This window comes from Beta vulgaris, chromosome 9, assembly GCF_026745355.1.
Source record: "Beta vulgaris subsp. vulgaris cultivar EL10 chromosome 9, EL10.2, whole genome shotgun sequence".
In the NCBI taxonomy this organism is placed as follows: domain Eukaryota; kingdom Viridiplantae; phylum Streptophyta; class Magnoliopsida; order Caryophyllales; family Amaranthaceae; genus Beta; species Beta vulgaris.
Genome location: NC_079210.1, coordinates 450,874 through 476,796, shown reverse-complemented (window position 1 = coordinate 476,796; position 25,923 = coordinate 450,874). Strand labels below are relative to the sequence as shown.

The window sequence follows — 25,923 nt, the reverse complement described above, 5'->3', positions numbered from 1 at the left end:
ATGAAACTAATGTACATCAAATGTTCTCCAATGAACATGTAAAACTAATGTACATCAATTGTTCTCCAATGAACATCGAGATCTCGACGATTCTCCTTTATTAACCTTTATCTTTATGTTTCTTAGTTTGTTTATTGCAAATATTTCTTTGTTCATTGTGTTTTCTTTGTCTGTTCATTAAGTTGAGTTGTTATATCAGATATTTCCTCGTATTTTCATCTTTTTTTTCTTGTTGGTCATTGCTGATTTAGATGTTCATTGAGTCTCATGTGTTGTTTTTTTGTTCTCTTGTTAAGTTTGTTCATTACGGAGATTGTTTTATTCATTGTGTTAAATGGTACGCACCATGTATATGATAAAGTTGTGTCTACCATCTAATTCACGCTATTCACGACATATGCACGAGGTAACTTGGCACTTATATGTGGGCACTTGGGCAGTGGGGCTAAACGTAAACTTCACGTCCATTAATTTTCAAACACGGCAACAAACACAAGAAGACAATTAGACATTGAAGATAGGCCGTTGTCAAAACGTTGCCAACCTCGTCATCACTTTGAGTGGGGCTACGGGCTGCTAACAGCAAATCGAAAATAATTCAACCAAATATCTTTGTGACGATTTGAGATATAAATATAAAAATTGTTATTAAGACTTTTAAAGTTTTCAGTCGAATCTGGTTTATTATCAAATTAAAGTGGAAAAGACTTTTAAAGAGTTGGGCACAAGAGCACTATATATCTAACAATTATAGATGTCTTATCACTAACTCAAATTAATTACATAAGTTACATGATAATGAAGGTCTAAACATCATCATGTACACTCAAATATAATGATTAAGGCTTTCGCGCGGGGCGAGAGCCTTAAGTACCCTTTTTGTTACACTAACCGAAATAAGTACCCCTTTCAGGTGTTTAGAGGTTAATTAATGTTATAGACTTGAAGCTACTCTAATTTTACAATGTACAAGCTACCCTTTTTAAGTGCCCTTTTTGCCAAAAAAAAAAAAGAGAGGTTATTTTATGTAACATGTTATTTAAGTCCTCAACCCTAACTCTGAAATTCTACTTTTGAAACTCTCGATTCATATAATAATAAGAATTCACAAAGTTTAGGTCCTTATTGAATACGAGGAGTGATAAACTACTGTTAATTTCTAGTCCTTCTGCCCACTAACAAATTAAAAAATGTTACCAAGTAATATTTATTAGTTTAGTGGTTTAGTTTGTTGTCTGTTGAGGTTGTGGGATTAAATCTCTTTAAAGGTACTTTGGGAGTGGAGATTTCTCCTTACCATTCTCCCTTACTCCCAACAGATCTTGCCCGCAAATCCGGACCAGTCCGATCAGGACGTCTTCTACCTACCTTAAAAAAAATTATAAAATATTATAAAATAATTTTATAATTAAAAAAGGTTAATTTGGTAATTATTATCACGACGAAAAGATGTTTCATATACATTCGTTATCTAAAAAACTCGATATGGCACGAGTTTGTTTTTAAAGAACACTACTAGATAATAAGGACACTATCTTACAAACAGGCCCGTCTCAAATTATATAGGGACCCTGTGCGAACTCATATTTAAAGAATTCAATAATGTAATAACTCATCATCATTCATGATTTTTAACTTCATATAATCATATTATGAAAGAAGAGTAGTCCAAATAAGTAGATAAACATTTTCTTTTTACTACTTGACTTTGTCTATGTTGTGGCCCTCACAATTAAGGGGTTCTGTTCCATAGAACATGTTGAACATGGTAAAAACCGGCCTTGCTTACAAACATGTGACAATATTATTATTCACTTTGATATCATTACATGGACCATGGTACTGGTTTGCGGGTCACGCGGAAACTAATTCCTTTATCTGAGAGACAATCACCAAAATTGTGGCATATGTAGTCGCTTATTTAAACCCAACGATGGTGTTGGCTAAGGTAGACTTTCACTGTTTCACATCTAGCTTGTTAGAGATAATATCTCATTGATTTTCTTTCTTGTCGTCATATACTGCAGTTTGTAGCTTGTTGAGTTGGCACAAAGGTTTGTCTTAACCTTATAATTTTTGTTAAGGTTCTAAGAATTTCATCTTACACTGTTTTTTAGAAAGTACAGAAAGTAATATCATAATCTTTAGCTTGCATTACTTCTATAATTTGAACTCCCATAAGATAAATCTTTTTAAGTTTCAGCGTGGGCCAGTTCTCTATAAGTTATAACCTTTTTAATATCTTGATAATATAATTATTTCTTTTAGATTCATTAAGTGTTCTCTAATATCTGATCTTAGTATCATCTTCAAGGTTTAATTCAGAAAGAAATTGATGAAAGGCATCAATAAACTAGCATGCATGCCTAATTTACTGACCTATAACACACAGAATTCAAAATATTCCGGTCAAGATTAATATATGAATAGTGCAAAATCCAAAGTGTTGTAACAAGTCGACAGTAGAAGTAGGTCGTAGAAATATTTGATGGGTTGATATTTTATTTTTCGCTTCAAATAAACTATACAACGATTGCATTGAACATGATTCCAAATGTTATACGCAGATTGAAAATATGAAGGCGCGGTGGCTTGTGTTAGCAATATCAATAATATGGGTTGTTCTTCAAGGAGTAGTTTATGCAGCAGATGTAACTTTTGACCTTGAAACAGCTTCAAAGACAAAATATGGCACTTTTCTAAGCAATCTACGCAACATTGTGAAGGATTCAAAGCTAGTGTACGAAGGAATTCCAATGCTCCCTGCACCCATAAAACCAGCAAAATACCTTTTAGCCGAGCTAAAAGCTAAAAAAGCCGGTACTGACATAACCATCACACTTGCTGTTAGTAAAAATGACTTATATGTAGTGGCTTTTACTGATCAAGTAGCAGGTAAATTACGAGCTCATTACTTTCCTGATATTAGTCTTGCTACTGCAAAGGCCATTTTTCCTACAGCAACGCAGTACATACAAATAGGTTACACTAGTAATTATGTATCAATTGAAGGTGCTGCTGGTTCTAATAGAGTGAACTTTCAGTTGGGATTTGTGAAACTTAAAGAATATATGCTGAATGTCTATGGGAAAAATGTTCAGGACTCAGATTATAGGAGAAGTGAAGCAAGGTTCCTTCTCGCCGCGATTCAAATGGTTGCTGAGGCAGCGCGATTCAAGTATGTTGAGAGCAAAGCAATCAATAATGTTGTACCAGATTATAAGGTGCCTAGTTTAGAGAACAATTGGAGTAAAATTTCTGAAGGTATACGAAAAGCAGTTAAGAAGGTCATCAGTCCACCAATTGAATTAGTGAATGCTTCGAATGGGAAATGGACTGTGAATCAAGTGAGTGATATTAAACCTGACATGGGAATCCTAAGCTATGTACCTTAATTACTTGTGCTGTTACTTCTTTTCAAGTGATGTTATGTAGTGTGTAATCTTGTGATGAGGATATATTGGGATTTCTACAACCCAATTATCCCCTAATAATAGAGTTTCATTGTATTATTATGGAAGATGTCAAGTAAATAAAAGCACAGCTTTCTATGGCTATCAGGCCATATGCATGTTTGGTAACATTAGCTGAATTATAGCCTAATTGATAACTTACCTGAAATTAAAGAATGTGATGTAGCTAAAACTAACAAGTTGCTAAAATGAATGAAGTTGTCAATTGCATGAGTTTTGGTCTGATATTTGGAAAGTAGTATTGGATGATAAAATTAAATTGTGTCTTTACGTGATAAATATTGAAATGCATGTGCGTCTAAAGATTACGCAGGAAAAAAAATCCAGTAGATAAAAATAAACCACCAATAAAGGGAAAAAAACAAGATGAGGGTGATTCTTGGATGTTGATGGAAGACGGACAGATCAGATAGCTTATATTATGGGAATTGGGGATAAAAGATCTCCGACATTAATTTTATGAGATTTATTTACAACAACCTCATGAGAATAATGAGATTATGATAGTAATTACGAATGGACTCATCAGGGGCGGACCTATTAAGGGTCCTGGGTGGCACGTGCCCCACCAAAAAAAATTGGATTCTTTTTACTTTTAAAGGTCAAACAGATTTTTACAATAGGTTAAAATTAAAACGCGCGTAGAAAATAACATATAATGCAACTTGGTCCAGTGGTTCTCTTAGTAACATATTGTTGCCCCCAGGTTCGACTTCCTGTACTTGCTGCATTGTCTGCTTTTTTTTTTTTTCTTCTTTCGACATTATTCAAATATATTAATTATGACCAATATTTATTTACAAATACTTCAAAATAAATTTTACTATTTTATTTTATTTTTTATTTCTATTTACATTAAATAAATTTATATCAGCTCCTTATAAAGTTTAGTAACAAATTGAAATAAAAGTTGCATCTGTTGATGAATGTGAAAGTCAATATGTTAAATATACTAAAAATGGAGATAGTATTGAATACTTAATATTATTTATTAAGGTTGTGAAAATTAAAGTGTTGCATTGTTTTAAAATATGATATAATGATTTTTCTTTTGTAATTTAATGCCCCACCAAATTCGAAATCCTGGATCCGGCCCTGGAACTCATCATTTCTGCTACATATTGGTAAGGCTTTCACGACTCGTAAGTCTGAAAAATAAATAAAAATACAAATTCTCGTATAATGTAATAGTAAATCAAGGTCGATCCTTACAAAGAGAAGATTGTTCTATTAAAAAGTAACATGCGTAGTAAAACTAAACAAGAGGATATTGTATGATAGTTGGTGAAGCTAAATTAAGTAATTACACTAATATAACATATATATAAGGCTAAGTACTCTCACTAGCATGAACTTTTGACCTCATCGATCAATCAGTACTGGTTACAAATACCCCTCTCTCAAGGCATTATTGCTTCTCTAATATGCAACCAAAGTGAATGGAAACATGGCTAGAGTTCAACATAAGCTAACCCTAGATAATAAACTACTCGTTTATATTATAAGAAATAATAGATCAATTAATAGAAGTTATAAAACACATAATGATAACTAAATAGAAAAGAGGGTATCAAAGGTTCAACTCAACAAAAAGTTTAAATTGGTGGTTGAAGTCCCATAAATAATTTATACTCTATCATGCCCCCTCATGGGATAACACATTAGGCTTGAAGTGTGATATATCACAGACCTTCCTCATACCTAGTGTTAAATATCCCATTTAAAAGAAGGGATGGATGAGATTTGAACTTGTAACCATCATGTCAATCTGATTCTAATATCATGTTAAAGGATCAACTCAACCAAAAGCCTAACCTGATGGTTGAAGTCCCTTGAATAGTTTCATATTCCATGAGAGGTAACAAACATAAAAATAATGCATAAATTGATAATGGTTGATGAATTTTTGAAGAACTAATGATGGATCTAGGTGTTTCCCTATTAAAAAAAAATAAAGTAAAACAATACTTAAATTGAATATTATTGTAGATGTATGCATAATGAGCAAATACTAGATCTAAGCTTTTCTCCATAAAATGAAAATCACGAGAAGTAGAGATGAAAAAGATGGATTTTATATATGGATCGGCCATACCTATAAATATAAGTGTCATTTACTAACTTGTCACACATACTTCCTTTGTTATGAAATAAATGAAACACTTTTCTCTTCTATATGAGAGATTTTTGAGAGAAACGATTCATTATTTCAAAATGAAGGAAAGATAAGAATTGTGCATAGTTAAACATAATTGTATACCAACACATGCTTAGATCAACTGGTAAGGGAGTTGTTCTAGCTTAACCAGAGGTCTCGAGTTCGAGCCCTGGGAACGCAGCAGAGTGTGTTGGGAGAGCTTTCCCCCCAATTGGGGCCTGACCCGGCTCGAATCCGGATTAGTCGGGATCCAAAAATGGATTTCGGAAACCGGGTATGGTTCACCAAAAAAAAAAAAAAAACATAATTGTATTGTATTGGAAATTTCAAAATGTAATAATTAGATATTCATCCTATATTTAAATAGAAAACAATCGAGCATAGCTTATAAATTAACTAGTATGATTGCAAATCTAAAAAAAAAAAAATTGGTTACCTGCCATAACCACGCAAAATTGGCATTGGCTAGTTAGTAGCTAGGCTCCAAATCGCAAGTTTGAGGTGGCTTTGCTAATTTTCCAAGGGTTGGGCCTTCATTATGGCTTTATCCAATAATCCATTTCTGGAACGAATGACGACCATCCTTAGCTAAAGACAATTTCTCTTTACAACTATTTTTTGTCTATTTACCCCCTCACATTTATGAAGTATTTGTCTATTTGTATATTGATGCTTATCTCGTTCTTCACTTTTCCTTGAAGTAGGGAGCAAAAACTGTAAAGATTAATTGCAACGGAGGCAGAAACTCCCAACCACTAAACGAGCAAACGTGGGAGTCCAAAATTGACTCCCAATAAACAAATATTATCTTGTTTATCTTTTATGCGTTTATTATTTCTAATAATATGGTTGTTATTTCTTAAAAAAGGAAATTCATTCATGAATGTCAAATGGCATCTACGATAGTCTACAGTTATTGAGAACAACAAAATACAATCAAATAAGATCAAATAGGTCCTTTATAATGCTGTCTCAAGCAGTTATTAATGAAATTGTTAATCATTTTGATATAGTTTGGAAAAGAATATTCTTAATCTAACCATGTTGATTGCATCCGATCTTCCAATACATTCATATTGAACTTCAACCAATGAGAACAATTTTTAAAATCTATAAAGAAACAAACTAAACTCACAACTTACATAGGAGAGAAGGAGATCTCCACAATAGAGAAGACCAAATTTTTCATATCTGGGCACGAGAAACTCTCATAAAAGAGACGAACTTATTCAAGAAAATAATAGGACAAACTAAAAACTGAAAATAAGAGAGAAGTACGTACACACCATGAATGAAAGTATCCATGACAACTCCTAACTGATGAAGGAAAAGGAGAAAAGAGGGGTTGCTAGAGAGAAAAGTGGGTTTATATCATTAATTGTTGGGTGTTCGGAAGAGGTCATTTTAACACAAAAAGTGCTTTAATTGATATTTTTGGTTTTATAAAAAAAAATGATCTTACAATACTAAGGGCCACCTTGAAGTACAATTCCTACCGAGCGGCGGGTTGAATCCTTTGCAGACGACTTAAATACGCGACGGGGTATTGTAAGTGGCAGAGTGGCCTTGCTGCCACGAGCCACTGAAATTCAGCCCTATGTCGCTTCGATTCGTTTCTTTAAAAAATATATATATATATATATATATTGGTACAAATTCTATAATCTTCTAAATTTTTTTAGAAAGTGTTTAATTGATAATCACATGATACCAAATACTCACGTGGTTCCAAAATAAGCTCTCATATCTCCTAAAAAAACTCTTGTGTGTTTAATATTTTAAAAGACCAGAATGCCCCCTCGCAAAATTCACTAACCTCTCGCAACTACTCCCTCCGTCCCATTATATAGTGCTTGTTTCTTTTTTACACGGTCTCTAAGACGTAACTTTGACCTTTAATATCTTCAATTTCGTTTTAATAAAAAAATATAAAAAGTTGATATTATGAAACTACATATTGAGACGAATATAACAAGATCTCACATGAATATGTTTTTTTATACTTCCTCCGTTTCAAATTAGATGTTACACTTTCTATTTTAAGAAGTTTCAAATTAGATGTTGACTTTCATTTTAGGTAATAATTTCTCTCTATCTCTCTCCTATCACATGGGACCCTTTTGTTTTCTTTCTCTATCTCTCTCCTCTCCAAAAATTGTCCAGGAGTCCGTGATTTTAAAAGTGTAACATCTAAATTGAAACGGAAGAAGTATATACAAATGAGAATATTCGGTCAAAGATTTTAAAAGTTTGACCCACCAAAAATAAAGTAGACACTATATTAAGAGATGGAGGGAATAGTTGCTAAGACAAAGGGGGTGCTGGGCCTGGGTTCATGACTTTTGGTGGCTTTTTTATTGCCTTTTGACTTTTTTATATGGTCAAAGAATCGAAAAATTGTATGATGAATGGCTTTTGGACTTACCAGCTTCAAAATGGTTTTATTACCTATTTAATCAACTTTTGACTTTTGCATTTATTTTGCATTTAACTTCCAATAACGTATTTTACCAAAACACTTTTATTTTTTTTTGATAAGGAAAAGGTCAATAGTCCAACAACCATCGTACAAAAAAATACTCCATAATCATAAAAGAATTTAAAACAAAAAATATGTTCTAATCTTCCCCCAGCGAAAATAAATCTAGTACTTCCTCTATTTTCTTCTATTATATCATATGAGTTTTTATTACACAACTTTTAACATTAATATCAGGCTCGGCCTTGGGCGAGAGAGCCCGTCTAGGGCCCAAAAATTCTGAAAGTTTGGCCTTTTAAATTTTTTTTTATATAAAAAGGAGAGAAATAGAAGAAAAACGCACAGCAAGTTTTAGGTGTTCTATTCTTCCTTTTTTCTTCTAGTTTTCAGCGTGCTGTGCGTTTTTCTTCTATTTCTCTCCTTTTTATATAAAAAAAAATTCTCAAGACTTTGCCGATAACAGCATGGTTAGATTTTTATCAAATCGGTTGGAGGCTCTCCTTCTACTATTGTGGACCACAAAGAGGTTGTTTTCAATGGTTCGAAATAGTGCCCCTTTGGAAATCGCCCAAACCTGATTTAGAGTACGTTTAAGCGCTTCGAAATTGAACGACCTTACTGTCACAACCTTTCCAATCAACGCTAGGGCAAAGTCTTGAGAGTTTTCATTATCCGGTATATCATCAAAGATTATGGATTGGTTCTCCTCCGCTGTTATTGTATAAAACTCTTTTCACAATAGTAGAAGGAGAGCCTCCAACCGATTAGGTCAATCTTGATTTTTATCTAAAAGCAAATTAGTACTACATAAACGGTAAACCTATCTATATCTATATCTAAAGCTCAAAGTAAAAATATGTCATGTTGCTACATGTACTCTCTCTCTCCCAATTAATCAAATGAGACATCAAACCATAAAAATGTGTGGTTCAAGACTCGAAACATGACATCTCATTTGAGTTACTAACTCACTCACCAAATATTCTATAATCTCATGTTGGTCTTTGTTGGGAAAAAAATTATTTAAAGACAATATAATATTTCTAGTTTTAGAACAATTATATACAAATGAGTATATATTAATATGCATTATGCTAATGCTAATAATAGCGTCTTCTACCTCTCAGTACTCTAATTTTTTTTAAAAAAAAAAGCTCTTCGAATTTTATAAGCTTTGTAGTTAACACTATCATACCATTGAATTGTATCGGTTATATTCTTACACAATAACATAAATTTCAAAAATAAGATTGTATTATATTCTTTGTAATTATATATATATATATATATATATATATATATATATATATATATATATATATATAATTATATATATATATATATATATATATATATATATATATATATATATATATATATATATATATAATATATATATATGTTTAAGTTCATATGAGAACCACCCTTATGGTGAGAACCACTCATTTTTTCCTCATTTTACGAAGATTTTGATCATTTCATAACATTTTTGCTCATTTTTTGTTTCACTTATTTTATGGTTTTGCTCATTTAACAATTTTGTGCTCATTTATCAACGTTTTTGCTCATTTTACATTTTGCTCATTTTACTTTTTTTTCTCATTGAACATTTTTATGCTCATTTTACGTTTTTCTTCTTTTACATTTTTGTACATTTTACGTTTTTTATAACTTAATGTTTTCTACTCATTTTATGTTTTTTGCTCATTTGTTAATTTTTTTGCTCATTTTAGGAAGTTTTTGCTCTTTTTAAGTGATTCTCACGGTTCTCTCCATAAGAGGGTTCTCACTAGAACCCAACCTTTGTTCCACTTCACTCAAGTTTTTGCTTTAAAACTTCAAATACACATTGGTAAATGATTTGAGGTGTATCACCCAGGACAAGAACTAGTATTTATCTGAAAGTGAAACACGTTATACTCCTTTTCTTGCCCCAACAACCCCATCTCTTCTCGTCCATCTTTTTTTGGTGACTAAAAACAATGTTTTTTTTTACAATGACCACCTTATAAAACTGTATAACCAACTAATTATATCAACTTTTGTTTAGATAACCATATATCACCTAAAGCAATTTAACCACTTAAAAGTTTACGTCCATCAAAACATTAGTGGAAAGAAGTAGGGGGTGAAGGATATTCACTTATATTTGGTTTTTTGTACTTTTTACTCTATATAATGGTTGTACAACAAAAAAATAATTGCATAGTATAGGCTTTGATCCCATGACTTTAATTTCATATAGTAAAGTCTTAACCACGCACCAGACCAAATAGTGTTTCGATTTTAGTGTTATCATTAATAAATGAAAATTTTTCTTACTCGGGGCTAGAGCTGTCGATTTATTTACTCGAGTCGGGTTCAGGTTTGGCCATCTCAGGTTTCAAGTAGTCATGTTCGGCGAGGTCGTGCCAAGTCATTAAATCAAACATGTTGGTGCAGGTCGAGTAATTCAATCGGGTCTGCCTCGGTTTGTTTCTTCTTTCAGATTCGGTAGGGTTCGACAAGATCAATTTCGGGACAGGTCATCTTTTGTGGTCATGTGATGTAAGGTCGGGTTTGTTGCATGTATGTAGCGGGTGCATTCAAGTTCAGGTCATGTATGGGTTGGATACTCATCAGGTCAAGAGAATAATGCTTTGGGTAGAGTTCGAGTCAAGTTCAGGTTGATAGTTATCGGGTTGTGTTATAATTGGGTTTGCCATACTTGGCTTCGGGTTGTGTGGCACTACTTCAAAATTCTATCATTATTTAAGATTTCATTGAAAATCAATGCTTAAATAGTTCATCTGATTATATGCCTTTTTGCAGTAGTGTTAGTTTATAATTTATGTTACTATGTGGTGAAGTTAATAACAAGTCGAGTTATCAAAATCTAACAAGTCGGGTAAAATCAAGTAACATATAACAACAAGTCGGGTAAACCCATGTACCAGGTCGCAACAGGTCTGAATCAAGTAATTGTTCGCAACAGGTCGGGACATAACAGGTTGTGTCGAGTTATAACCGGTTTCAGGTTCTAATCATGTCAAGTGTCGAATTGGGTTCAGATCATTGTCAGGTCAAATCACTTCGGTTATCGGTCTTTTTTGAATGGGTGTCGGTTCACTTCAGGCCATAGAGTATTGAGTTAAGATCAAGTATCAGTTGTTATCAGGTTGGGTACAGGTCAAGTTACAGAAGACCTGATTTACCAAATTTCAGGTGCAAGTCAATTACAAGTCATTACAAATTCAAGTCGAATTGTCGAATCAAATCATTTTTTTACAACTCTATCCGATACATAACGCGGACCCAATAACTACTTTAATACCAAATCAGGAAATATGCGCGAAGGCTTTCCCCTAATATCACGTCTTTTTAATACTCAACCAATGGACAGCTAGCCATTAAGGATACGGCAGTACTAATAAGTCATAAATTTAGTTTTTGTTATTTTTCTTAAAAGAGGGTCATAATAACATTAATTAAGATGGGCCTATGGAATTATTTGGTTATATCACTATATATATTATTGTATTCATTTCACTGATCCACTAGAGCGAGGCTAGCGGCTGCTAACAGCAAATCAGCAATAATTAGACGAATTATGATATCAATAATCTATCCCTCGTGGGAGTTGGTGTAAAGAAATATAATTCGGATATTATTTTCTGTACTTCTCATTAATGTGCCAAAGCAATATTTATATTACTAGTTTTGAAGCCCGTGCGTTGCACGGGTTGTTTTATATATATTTTTTTGTTATTTTTTCTTAACATTATTGATTTTGTGTGACTGTAAAATGAGATTTTTCAACACGATTTGATTTACATACTTCATCTGTTCTTTTTCCATTGCAATAATCACCACTTTTTTTTTTTTTTTTTTTTTTGAGCGGAAATTAGACTGGATTTCATTGCAAATCATATTCCGCCAAAGTAATAATACTTTGCGGAAGGGGATCCATACAAATAAGTTCAGAGACACCATGTGTATCCCATCTTGCCACCAAATGGGCTACAGTATTTCCGGTCCTTTTCACATGTGAAAAAAGACTACTAGAGAAAGAACGTAACATCATTTTAATATCATTATAAATCAGCCATAGAGGGGAGCAACCATCATCATCTTTATGGATTGCCTGAACCACAGCCAGAGCGTCACTCTCCAGCCACACCTTGTCATAGCCCACTCTTCGTGCAACAAGCAGCCCGTACCGGGCAGCTTCCGCATCCGCCATCGTGGAGTCTTCCCCACTCGCAAGTCGCTTGGTAGCCATCATTTGTACACTACCTGAAGCATCACGCACCACAACACCCATACTCACATATTGCCCAGCCAGTATATGAGCATCCACGTTAATTTTTGTAACTCCAGGAGGTGGTTTTTGCCACATAGCAGCTGACAAACCTGCATTCATGCGAGGGAGAGTAGGCGAAAATACTTTCTGGGCATAAGTGTTGTAATCCTCAACGAGCCGTAAAAAATTCGTGGCCATCACTTGTTTGTCCATAGCTTCGTGAGCATAGATGAGCTTATTTCGACAGAACCACATTGCCCAGGCTACCGTCATCACTTCACGTACTGCTGACCTGCTCATATGATTCATCCACCACACTAGTTTGGACGCAAACGAACCTTCGGGTGCCGCTAGTATCAACCGGCGATGCTTATGGTTCTCCCACACCTCACTCATGGTCTCACATTCGAAGAGAACATGATTAATAGACTCAGCCTCGATACCGCAGCATTGACATAATTCATCCTGTGCTATATGGCGCTTGAAAAGAATTTCTTTCACTGCCATGTTATTCCTGCAGGCTTGCCAAACAAAGTGAGATAGTTTTGGAGGACCTCCCAGACTCCATACATAGCGCCACAAGTCGTGGGAAGTATCATGAGCTGCGTGTGTACCCAATAACCCCAACCAATAACCGGATTTCACCGTGTACATTCCGTCTTTCGTCAAGCTCCAGTACCGCTTATCTTGTGCGTGGAACAAAGATAACGGAGTTTTAAGGATGGCCTTACCATCTTCCTCCGAAAAACACAAGGATATAATGTGAGTGTTCCATGATTTCCCATCCTCATTAATACAATCTGCCACACAACTTATTCTTTCTTTTGCGTCTATTGAGACGGGGGCAGGGGCTACATCCACATTACAAATCCAAGAATCCTCCCATACATCTATATTACGGCCATCACCAACACGCCATTTGAGGCCTTCGCACAGCAGCGATTTTGCACCCCATAAACTTCGCCACGAGAAACTTGGGTCGAAACCTCTATTGGCATGAAGGATATCAGAATGTTTGAAGTAGCGGGCTTTTAAAATTTTGTGAAGGAGCGACGAAGTGTTTGCCTGGAGCCGCCATATTTGTTTTGCTAACAAGGCCTGATTAAAAATGTGGAGATTTCTAAAGCCCATTCCACCCATAGCTTTAGGCTTGCATAACGCCTCCCACGTACACCAATGCATTTTTCTTTGTTCACCATTTGAGCCCCACCAAAACCGAGCTAACATGGAATGTATCTCATCGATGACCCCTGCCGGAATCATAAAAATACCCATCATGTAAGTAGGGATGGCCTGCAACACTGCTTTTATCAAAACTTCTTTGCCGGGCTTCGATAGTAAACTCCCATTCCACCCTTGAACTTTCTTCCAGATTCTTTCTTTTAGAGAGGCGAAAATAGTCTTCTTCGACCTTCCAACAATTGTAGGGAGCCCCAAATATTTTTCATGCTTCGGTACTTCTTTTACTCCTAAAATGTGCACAATTTCGTGTCTGCGAGTAGTAGTCACACATTTGCTAAAAACCACATCTGTTTTATCAAGATTTACACATTGTCCAGATGCTCTTTCATACTTTCTGATAATATCAGTTAACACAGAACATTCGTTAACAGAAGCTTTAGCAAAAAGAAGGCTATCATCAGCAAAGAAAAGATGAGAGACCCTCGGAGCTCCATTGCAAATTTTTGCCCCATGAATAAGGTTCCGATGAGCAGCTAGATTAATAAGAGCAGAAAAAGCATCAGCCACCATGAGAAATAAATACGGAGATATAGGGTCCCCCTGTCTGAGACCTCTAGAGGGAATAACATGCCCAGACACCTTTCCATTAATCTTAAAAGCAAAAGACACACTAGAAAGGCAGCACATTATTTTCGACACCCATGATTCACTGAATCCCAATTTGAGCATTACTCTTTCCAGAAAACACCATTCCACTCTGTCATATGCTTTTTTCATATCCAATTTCAGAGCAAAAGACCCATCTTTACCTTCTCCTTTCCGTTTCATAGCATGAAAAATCTCAAAAGCAACTAGAGCATTGTCAGTAATTAATCTCTTCGGGATAAACGCACTTTGATTCTCAGAAATAATGTCACCCAACAGCGGTTTCAGTTTGTTAGCAAGAGTTTTAGAGAGAATTTTATAGATTACATTACAACAACTAATGGGTCTAAATTCCGTGATGCGCTTTGGGTTTGCACATTTCGGAATTAGAGCCACACAAGTTTTATTCACCTCCTCCAAACCTACAGAGCCCCTCCACCAATTTTTCACAAAAGCAATAACATCATGCCCAATAATATGCCAAAATTTCTGAAAAAATAAAGCATGCATACCGTCGGGACCAGGGGCTTTATTTGGATGCATTTGAAATAACGCATTTGTGATCTCCTCGTTTGTAGGCTCCATATTCAGCATGGTGTTCATCTCTCCCGTAACCCGCGTACCAAGTCCCTCGAGGGCTTGCTCTACATTCACAGGACTATCAGTAGAGAAAAGGTTTCTAAAATAGCTAGTAACAATTTCCTCTAAGTCCTTCTCTGACTCTCTCCAGATATTATTGTCATCAAATAACCCCGAAATCGCATTATATTTCTTCCTCTGACTTGCTTTCTGGTGGAAGTATGTTGTATTTTTATCGCCATCCCGTAGCTCATTTGCATGTGCCCTGGCAAACCAAAACGACTCTTCTTGTCTATGGAGTTCATCCAGTTCATGAGAGAGATCTGAGCAGGAACGTAACATAACCGCATCCGGGACACGAGTTTGGGCCTCCTTTAGCTTCTTTTCAGTATCCCGAATCTTTTTCTTAATGTTGCCAAAACTCCCTGCTGCCCATTGAGATAATTTTTCCGCACATTTCCCTATACGAGTGTCCATATGCTCACCCCTACTATGCTCCCAAGCCTGTGACACCACTTCACCACACTCTGGCTTCGACAACCACAAAGCCTCGAAACGGAATTGCTTACAGTTTCGGCCTCTATCATGAGGGCTCCATGTCGACAGTAGGATCGGGGCGTGATCCGATCTATACTGGGCCAGATGTCGAACCATATAGTTTAGGAAGAGATTGCACCAGTTGATATCCGCAAGAAAACGGTCTAGTCTTTCTCTCACCAAGGTTGTGAGATTATTCCCTCGCTTCCAAGTAAAAGGGCTCCCCTGATAACCCAAATCACAAACCCGACATCTATCTACTGCATCCCGAAAAGCATCCATCTCACGCTCTCCTCTTGGAACCCCGCCTTCCTTCTCACATTGAGCCAGAATTTCGTTGAAATCCCCAAACATTATACATGGGACATCGCTCATCATTTTTATTCTCACTAGCATTTCCCAAGTTCTATGTTTGTTTTCACGCTCGGGCCAACCATAAATGCCTACCGCTCTCCAACTTAGGTTATTACTGTTATCACAGACATCCGCAATGAAATGATGAGTCGAAAAAGAAAAAGGAATAACATTAATATCCCTCCACCAAAAACCCATACCACCAGCCCTGCCATTACTACTTAAACACACACCGTTCGCAAAACCACACATGTTACGAACTCGTTCCAATTTAGTTGCACTAATCATAGTTTCCATCAAAAAAACAATATGCGGCCTCTCCCTCCAACACCACTCGCGGAGGGCATTAACTGTCCAAGGATTGCCAAGCCCTTGGCAGTTCCAGCTCAGAATTTTCATTGGTCTTCGCGGGGTTGGTGCTGTCCAACCTCCGCTACTGTCAAGGAACATAAATTCCCGTCAAAAATATCGCTACTCAGTTTCTGTTTCTTCCCATGTATATCCATCTCATCCATCCTAGTATCATCACCATCCATCTCACTTTCCAGCCAACTGGATTTTCTTTTACAAAACTCCATGCCATTCGCAGGTTGAGCAACAGTACGTGGCACTACCTGCCGAGGTTTTTTAGCACCCTTCTTCACCTTCTTTGGAGCTTCACCTGCCCCTATGGAGAAAGTAATGGGTGGAAAATGATTTTCCACCTCTGCTACTGCATCAGATCCTAGCGGAGCGCTAACCTCCTCACCCAAAGCACCCTGCTCCCTCGCGCACTTTGGGCAGTTTTACTTATCTATTTGGACCAATCAACTTTTAGTAAAAAAAAAACAACTTTAATTGTCAATATTACCTTTACTTTATGTTAATAGTTAGATGGATTATTGGCTATGAAATTGCATAAGAGATTCTGATTTGCATAGTTGATTCATAAAGCTAGTAAAATTCATACCATTATAGGTATGAAAGAGTATAATCTTGAATAAATTATGGGTTAATTATCGTTCGACGTCTTTTTCTTGCTTCTCGTGATAAGTATGGATCAGAATATTGGTGAGCCATTGTTGTAAGTTGTAGTGTTGTAAGTATATGAAAATGGTCAATTGTTAGCTAAACATGCATATTTATAGTAGAGTGAATCATAGCCGTTAGAGTGATAAACTCTTATCTCAAACTCTAACTTTTATTATCTCTCAAACTCTAAATTTTATTATCTCTAAATTAATAAGATGACTGTGCAATTAGATAATTTATTTGGGATATGACCATGAGATATTTTTGATGAGGTTTCCTTTGATTTTTTTTCCAGTTGAAACAAATGATAATTTGATTCTCATCATTTGAATTTATTGTTGTGTAGATATTTCTTTAGCAATTGAAACGCAAACAGAAAAAAATAATTGAAATAATATGAAAATATGTTTATATTTCTAATAAAACTAAAAAATATTGAAATAGATAAAGTCTTATCTCTCAAACTTATCTCAAATTTTATTATCTCTCAAACTCTAAATTTTATTATCTCTAGATTTTTATCATCTCTAAATTTTATTATCTATAAATTAATAAGATGACGTCATTATCTCTAAATTTTATTATCTCTCTAAATTTTTATTATCTCTAATTTTATTATCTACATTATCTCTAAATTTTATTATCTATAAATTAATAAGATGACGTCTCTAAATTTTATTATTTGTAAATTAATAAGATGACGTCTCTAAATTTTATTATTTGTAAATTAATAAGATGACGTGGCAATAAAGTTTTATTATCTCTAAATTTTATTATCTATATTATCTCTATATTTTATTATCTATATTTTATTATTTGTAAATTAATAAGATGACGTGGCAATCCTAGGTGGCGCGCTCTATGCTCCCGAAAAGTTCCTCCTTTATATATATATATTGATTAGGAGGTTTCCTGAATATCTTTTTCGTGATTATAGGCATAGGTTAAGGAACTTGTTATTATAAATATTGCTTTGGCACATTAATGAGAAGTACAGAAAATAATATCCGAACTAGTTATTAGGCCCGGGCTATGTCCCGGGTAAGAAAAAAATCATTTATTAATATATAACACTTTATGATAATAACACTAAATATAACTTAGTCTAGTGGTTAAGACTTTAGTATATGTACTTGAGGTCTTGGAATCAAATTCTATACTATGCAATTTCTAAATTTTTTTAATGTACATGGATTACATGAACTAAAACTCCCTAGGGAGAGCGTCACGTGGCACATAGACATTCTTTCGCACGCCTTTTAATATATTTGTATAGATTATATTTCTTAACAGTTGGGGCTATGGGTTTGACTTTGTTTGTTGTGTATTTACTTATCTTATGAGTCTACCATACACACTAAAGAAGAATATGTATCACGCCTCCAACCAGCTAATTAGATTGGATTACTTTCCTGTGAGCTTCACTTCAAGTCCCCTAATGGCTAGTACATCGCATGATTGAACCCCGACACAATGACAACTTTATTTTGGAGTATTATTTATTAGAAAAATATTTTGGTTTAGTGCACGGTAATTGGTGGTGAACCACCATAAGGAAATTCCTGGATCCGCCATTGCACGCTTAACTGTAGAGTAACTAAGGAAACGAGCTCTCTAAAATTAAAGAAAGACACATCTTGTTGGAATGAGTAGTCTGCTAAAACCTTTTAAAGCAATCATGAGGAGTATTACATATACCCCCCACTTGAGAACACCAACACCCTCATTGCGCCAAAGGACTCCACATATTCGGCATAAAGCATATCCCGCCCTGAAGACTGATCGTTGGAGACTCCAGATATTTGGTCTGACGACCTCTAGGTCACTCATTATGACAATACAGCCCCAGGATCCTCCCCTACTAGACGCCTAAGGACTCATAATATTCGACCTTACGGGCATAGGGTCTCCTCAACACGCGGTTGCAGGATTGCTCTGATACCATTTGTAACACTCCAACTCTTCCGGAGACGAGTATATCGTCACCAATGCGCATCCAGGGCCAACAAGTGTCCTTAGTAACAAACACAAGTTCTCCCGACATATTTTGTCCTCACTCATGCGTACCCCGAGAAATTTTCTAGGAGGTCACTCATCCTTGGACTACTCCCAGCCAAGCACGTTTAACTGTGGAGTAACTAAGGAAATGAACCCCCTTAAAGAAAGATGCATCTTGTTGGAATGAGTAGCCTGCTAAATCCTTTTAAAGCAATCATGAAGGATATTACAGATTTTGATTGTCCTACGAATCGCTACTACGACTGCAGTAATCGAGGAGGAGGCGAAGGTGAATTTGAAGGGAGAGAGATAGATTATAACAAGCATATTCGAGGGCTTAGCAATAGTCTACCTCCTCATGCACCTCCGTGTTGCGGAATTCTAAATCTAATTGAGGCAACATAGGTAAGAGTCAATGCATATCAGCAAGCTTCTCGTAGTGGTAATAGTCGATGCATAGCAACGAGCCTCCGGAAGGCTGGAGGAAGGGATGCTGGTGGTCGAAAGATGGAAGAAGTCGGCGGTGCAACAACGCAGTATTTTGTGGTGGTGCTTAGTGGATGACGAAATAGATCAGGAGATAGAAAGGTGTTAGTTGATTTAATTGAAGTTGGATCTGTTTTTTTTTTTGGATGTGGTGTGAAATGTGAAAAGTTTCATTGATATTATTATGGAATTGATGACTTTAGGGAAAATGATACAAGTTTGTTGAAAAATGACATAAAAATAACTAATATTGATATCATTTATTTTATCAAATGATAACAGTTTATGTAATAATGATAATACGTATATAAAGATTTGACACATAAATAGGTGAAAATGATACAAGTTTGATATAAAAATGAGTAATAATAATATCATTTCTCTTATATATGATATTAGTTTGTGTAATAATGATAAGGTATATAAATAGTTGAAATAGGGGAAATGATAAAAGTTTGGTGAAAAATGACATAAAACAAATCCAAAATAATATGAAGCACTCCAATGATGACATGAAACAGTTATAGTATTTCTCAACTTCTCACATATGAACATACACACTAATTTATGGTGTAACATGTTACACTCAAAACGCATTCCTCTTCTTATTATGCATTTATTCATTATTTGCAACCCATACCTTTTGCATTTATTCATTATTCATTATTCATTATTCATTATTTGCTACCCAATTTTAGTTTTTAGTGATGTAGTGTACATTGTACAATAATATTCTCAAGGGTACAATAATTTTTTGCGTTTATTCATTATTTGCAACCCAACATTTAGTTGTACACTCGACCAAACTAGTGATAAAGGTTTGGCCTCATGACTTCAAGGTCATGAGATCAAACCCCACTAGGGGTTTTTGGAGGGTGAAATTTACCTTATTATCCCTCCTCCCCCTCTCAAGGAGTTCGACCTGCAAGTCTGATTGGTTAAACTTGAGCAAAGTACCCACTAAGTAGGGTTCTTCATCTTACCTACCTAAAAAAATAATTTAGGCGTACACTCGGTCAATCTAAAAAAGGAGAAAGCGAAAGATGTTTGTATACGAACTTCAATACTTCCTACATACTATTATAATTGTATGTTTTCTATATTTTGCAAAGTTTCACATAAATTAGTTTGGTTTAGTGTATCTCTCTTCTATTACATGTGTTTTTCTTTTCATCTTTTTAAATCAAAAGGGAGAGAGCATATGATAGGAAATATATGTAAAATTAAGGTGTTAAATACAGGTGAAAATTCACTTAATATAGGATTCATCAAATATCCAAATAATATTAATATCATCAAAAATGTTTTTGCCATTGTTTCAATGTATCACCCCGTTTTCTTTTACTTGCAACTTTTGAGACTTCAAGTTTTTTAATGCATAACTTTAAGCCTTTATATCTCTAACTATAGATTTGACAAAATTATAAATATTAGATATTTTGAAAATATACATTGAGAAGAATTCAACAAAATTTCACATGGCTATGTTTTGCCTTACATATAAATCACCAAAGGTAGTCAAATGCAAGCAAGTGAATATTGCAAATTCTTAAAAGATGCAAGTACTCTCTCAATTCCGCAATTGACTTCCCAATTCAAAATTGACACTATTCATTTGCAAAAAAAAATTCCAATATATAAGAAAAAACTTATTCATATAGATTCTTATTTGATTTGTCTTATTATGTACATTATGAAAATAAAACTTTTACTCCCTCCATAACGTCGTAACAAAATACTATCAATAATTAAATATTTTACTTCTTACAAATAATACCAAATGTTACTAGTAATTCATTTAAGATGGAGTGTAAGTTTTACTACTCCCTCCGTCCCATATTATAGTGCTTCTTTCCTTTTAAGGTGTCCCAAAATATAATTCTTGTTTCCATTTTTTATTCCACACATTTCCATGATTTTCCTAGAAAAATTGTGCCACCATTATTTATTTGCTTCTTGGAAATAGTTTTTTTGCTTTGTTTATTCAACTCAGGCTATGTTCAGTTCACCTTATTTTTGCTTATTTCAGATCTAATCAGATCAGATCAAAAAAAATAAGTTCAGATCAGATCAGTTCAGATCATGCTTACATTTAAAAATCATTATATCTTTCATTACATATTAGTAAAAATTATAATAATTGAATATTAATAAAGTACTCATTGAGACGAATCAAACAAGACCCCACATGATTATATTTTTTCTTATATATTGAGCAAAATCTAAAAGATAAGATCTTGTAATCAGAAAAAATAAGTTCAGATCAGATCAGATCAGAAAAAATAAGTTCAGATCAGATCAGATAAGTTCAGATCAGAAAATTTCAGGTGAACTAAACATAGCCTCAAGGGTTGAATGAGTCATGCATTTAATGCTCTTTCACCACATATGGTCACTTCTCTCTCCTAAAATCAGCTTTTCCCCATACATTTATTTTCAATACACAAACACTCTTTACCTTTCTCTTAGATTCTATTTACCTTAATAAACGTGAAAAAATAGAATCAGGCACTATAATATGGGACGGAGGGAGTAATATATAACTAATGATACAGAATATATATTGGCAAACGTGAAAATGAAAAACAGAAAGTTTATTAAGGAATAGAGGGAATGATTGAAAACAAAGGAAGTATATTCTCCTCCATCGTAAACTACTCCCTCCGTCCCAAAATATAGTTCCCATTTCATTTTGCACAGTCTCCAAGACGTACCTTTGACCTACGATATTTTCTATTTCTTATTATAAAAAAATAGAAAAAGTTGATATTACAAATTTATACATTGAGACGAATCTAACAAGACCCCTCATGAATATGTTTTTTTGTATACATTAGTAAGAATATTTGGTCAAAGTTTTTAAAATTTGACTCCCAAAATAGAAATGGGAACTATATTTTGGGACGGAGGGAGTATAATATTAGCTATCTTGGGAAAAAGTAGAAAGAAAGTTAGCAAAAGTAGAAAATTAACCATAACGTCAAGTAGATTTTTAGTGTTATCATTATGCATTAAATAGGGTGAAATATGGAAATTTGTTTTATGCATATGGTCGCTTATTTATAGCCAGCGATGGTGTTGCATAGCCTATCGCTTTTTCTCAAAAACATATCCAATTTTTCTCTTTCTTGTCGTCATATCCTGCAGGCTGCAGGCTGCAGCAGTGCAACTAGTAGATTATTGAGCGGTGGGCTGGTGGCGCAAAGGTTTGTTGAGCTAACTTTAAGCTTCTCGTTTTTTCTTACACTGTTAAGCTTTTCATTAGTTTTATTCTACTCTGTTTTGTAGTGACTAGAAAAGAGTGTTCCCAGTAGTCTCGTAATTAAGGTTTTTAATAGTTGTGTTCTATTTTCCTATATCTTCTTATAAATTGGATTTTTTTTGGCGTGTTTTAGTGTAAATTAGTAGGTGCACACGTTCGTATGGTGAAAAAGGTATGCACGATGAACACAAACACTAGGTTATGAACATAAAGAATAACACCAATGAAAATATATACTAACAGAGATTACATATGTTTATTTGGCTTGTTAGTCATATACATGTATTCATTTGACTTGTTATTGATGTACTTTTGGCTTGTTAGCTATGTACATATGCGCATCTTGCTTACCATACAGACGTGTACACCATCTATGCATTGGTGTTTTAGCTAGGATGAAAGGTCTCAATAATCAATATCTTTACCAAATAGGCATTATTTTATTTACTTTGTTACGGGTTATTCTCTCTGCAAATAAGGTGGCATCACATGATTTACATCACTTGGCCCTCACTTCTTCATGACTAATGTGGGAGTATGAGATGTTCATGTTCACGTTATTTTTTTATTAAAAAAATAGTCACACCAAAAACTCGTAACTGAAATTTAATAGTTATAACATTTCTTCTCCTTTTTAAGATAGCCTAATTAATTATCTCCTTTCTATTGGTAAAATAGTAGATCTAGAATTTCATCTTTTATTTCTTTTGGTGGGAGAAGAAATTTATCATAAGAAATTTCTTATATTTTAAGATTCAATCTAATACTCAGCCATCACACAATACAATGAAGATACTCGTACAACTTATATAAGAATCCCCCAATTAAACTTTTAAAACAATAAATAGATTTAGGTAAGCTATTACTCCTGAATAACAAGTAATATTATGCGATTTTTTTGTTGTTGATCCGTATGAGCCACGAAGGCAGTGCAAAGTACAAAGAAGGGGAGGGGGATTTGAACTTATGAGTTATGACCTAACGTTAACAACACCTTAATCTTAACCATTAGGGCGAAGACATCCTTGATAGTAATATTATGTGATTTGAATTGACATATTTTATTCTATAGGTGAAAGCAAGGCAAGAACATGACGATGTTACTTAGGCTAGCATTATGGGTATGGTGCATTATGATGGTGTTGCTGGTGAGGCCATCAAGAATGGAAGAAGAAGAAGTAGGCTCGAGCTTGCAGAGTACATCCACGGTAGGCTTCAGAACAGAATTCGGTAATAGTGGCTACAAGGCTTTTATGAGAAGACTGCGCAACAAGATGGCAGCTCCAGTAAGCCCTTGTGGTATACAATCAGCTCGAAAGAGTCCACTCCCAGGAGCAAAATACATTGAAGTTGAGCTCAGGAACAGCAACACTGAATGGGTGACACTAGGAGTGGATACCATCGACTTGTATGTGTGGGGTTATCAAGATAGAATTACTCGCCGCCAATTTCGTGCAAACTTCCTGCAGGGTACTCCTCAGGAAGCCAAGGACAGTCTCTTCAGAGGGCGAAAACTTGAAAGGACAACTTCTTTTGGAGGCAGCTATACTGAGCTTTCTAGAGCTGCTAACATTGGTAGAGATCACCTTGAATTGAGCGTTAATAAACTGCAATTTGCAATCACATCAGTGTATGGCAAGGACAATGTGGAGGGAAGAATCGAGGCTAGGTTCTTCCTTATTGCTATTCAAATGGTTGCGGAGGCAGCACGATTCAAATACATTGAGAATTTGATCGCTGATAGTGCTGGTGTGATACCGCCACCATTAATGTTAGAGTATGAGAATAGGTGGAGTACAATCTCTGAACGCATACATAAAGCAGATGCTGAAACAGGGTGTACAACTTTAAGCCCACCGCTTGTATTTTTACAATCTACTGGACACCCGACAACGGTGAATCAGGTGTCTCAGATAAGGAATCACTTAGGCCTTATCAAGGCAAAAAAGTAACAGGCTCAACGATCAGCATTGTTACGTTGTTATTTCATATTCATGGCCTCTGTTGTTTGATGCTTGGCTCATCATCGATGGAAACCTTGCCGTTACTTATAGTACCTTCCCTTATGTGGGCAGTTGCGCACCAATCAATCCATTAGGTGCATCATATAATAATTAAGTACCACTGTTAGTATTACTACTATCTTATTGGCCTTGTTTGGTAATTGGCGGTTGGCGGTTGGTTGTTGGCTGTTTTGTGTGGCTGGTTTGACTGGCTGTTTGTATTGGATGTTTGTGTTGGCAGTTTGACTATTTTTATTTTATAAACATGTTTGGTAAAATTGTATTTGGTTGTTAAACTATGAAATGACCATTATGGGCATTGATTTTTTTCATCCAACTTATGCCATAAGGGTATATTTGTAATTTTATTATTAAAAAGCCAACAACCAAGGAAGAAAAACTACTTGGAGTAGCTTTTGGCTTTTGGCTGAAAAGCCAACAAAAAAGCCACAAACCAAACATATTTTTGGCTGTTTGACCAAACTAAAAAGCTAAAAGCCAAAAGCCAAGCAAAAAGCCATTTACCAAACACCCCCAATTGTCTCTCACTTTGCTGTGAAGATATCCATGTACCTTTAAGTGGCCTAAATAAATGTATCAACTGTAAAATTTATGGTTATTGCATCTCGTACTCTACTTTGGTAAGTAAAAATATCATCATGAAAGGAGCCCTTTTTAGTAACTAGACGACTTTTATGAAACACCCTAGTATAAACAATTAGGTCAACTATGTCTATATAAGACCAAGTACTAAAACAAAAAAAGATCCCCATAGATGCCTTATCCACATCATATCAAATCACTAATTTTCTTCTTAACAAGTTGTTAAACTCTAGCTCTAACTAGTGCTAACTTCGTTCCGATTTGCTTGCAACACTAAGATTTCCACGTATTTCAATATAAAAGTTTAATCAGTGATATCTTTTGGTATCTATAAATAAAATTTATAAAAAGTTAACATTTTGAAAGTATACATTTGTTGGTGCAAAATCAATTCGTTGACTTTGCAAACAAGCCAATGGACATCCAATAATTTAGTATTGAATGTCTTGAGAGACTTAGTCCATGGCTGTTACCGGTTTTAATTAAATAAAACCTTGCTAACATACTCTATCGCAATTTAATTAATGATCAAACTACGACAAATGAAATTCAGGCAAAATGTAATAAGTAGAGCAAACAATGATCACACTTTTAATTAAAGTGTAGAATTCCCATACATGCCATAAACTCAGAGATTGATTTTACAACACACATAGGAATATAGGATTAGCCAGGTTGGACAACTAGAGGGGAAACACGAAGGCTTTTACCTCCATGATTTCTTGCTTCAATCGGAGAATTTGAGATCTTGACTAATGACGCCAGAACATGCTCGGATGTCAAAGCTAAATATAAAGAAACTAAACTATAACCCCATAAGGGGGTTGGACTAAGGATAGGAGCTAGCTCAAGTGGGTAGAGCGCTCCCCCT

General features: G+C 34.9%; 2 protein-coding genes across 3 annotated transcripts; both read left to right on the top strand.

Moving 5' to 3' along the window:
* Positions 1-1,822: 1,822 nt before the first annotated feature.
* On the top strand, positions 1,823-3,581 carry LOC104902526 (protein synthesis inhibitor PD-S2). Of its 2 annotated transcripts, none has more exons than XM_010690322.4 (2): positions 1,823-1,948; positions 2,568-3,581. In XM_010690322.4, the coding sequence occupies exons 1-2, from the start codon at positions 1,934-1,936 to the stop codon at positions 3,393-3,395; spliced, it is 843 nt and encodes a 280-aa protein (XP_010688624.2). In that variant the 5' UTR covers positions 1,823-1,933; the 3' UTR covers positions 3,396-3,581. The 2 variants fall into 2 exon arrangements, with proteins under 2 accessions (XP_010688624.2, XP_010688625.2); XM_010690323.4 differs by having other exon boundaries at positions 1,917-2,054.
* Positions 3,582-22,231: 18,650 nt separating this feature from the next.
* LOC104902525 (antiviral protein MAP) lies at positions 22,232-24,781 on the top strand. Its single transcript, XM_010690321.4, has 2 exons — positions 22,232-22,390; positions 23,519-24,781. Exon 2 carries the CDS (start codon positions 23,538-23,540, stop codon positions 24,396-24,398), a length of 861 nt encoding a protein of 286 aa, XP_010688623.1. The 5' UTR covers positions 22,232-22,390; positions 23,519-23,537; the 3' UTR covers positions 24,399-24,781.
* Positions 24,782-25,923: the final 1,142 nt, after the last annotated feature.

What these genes read in the sequence shown, in the direction of transcription:
- LOC104902525 (XM_010690321.4), top strand. Translation starts at nt 23,538, where the DNA reads ATGACGATGTTACTTAGGCTAGCATTATGGGTATGGTGCATTATGATG.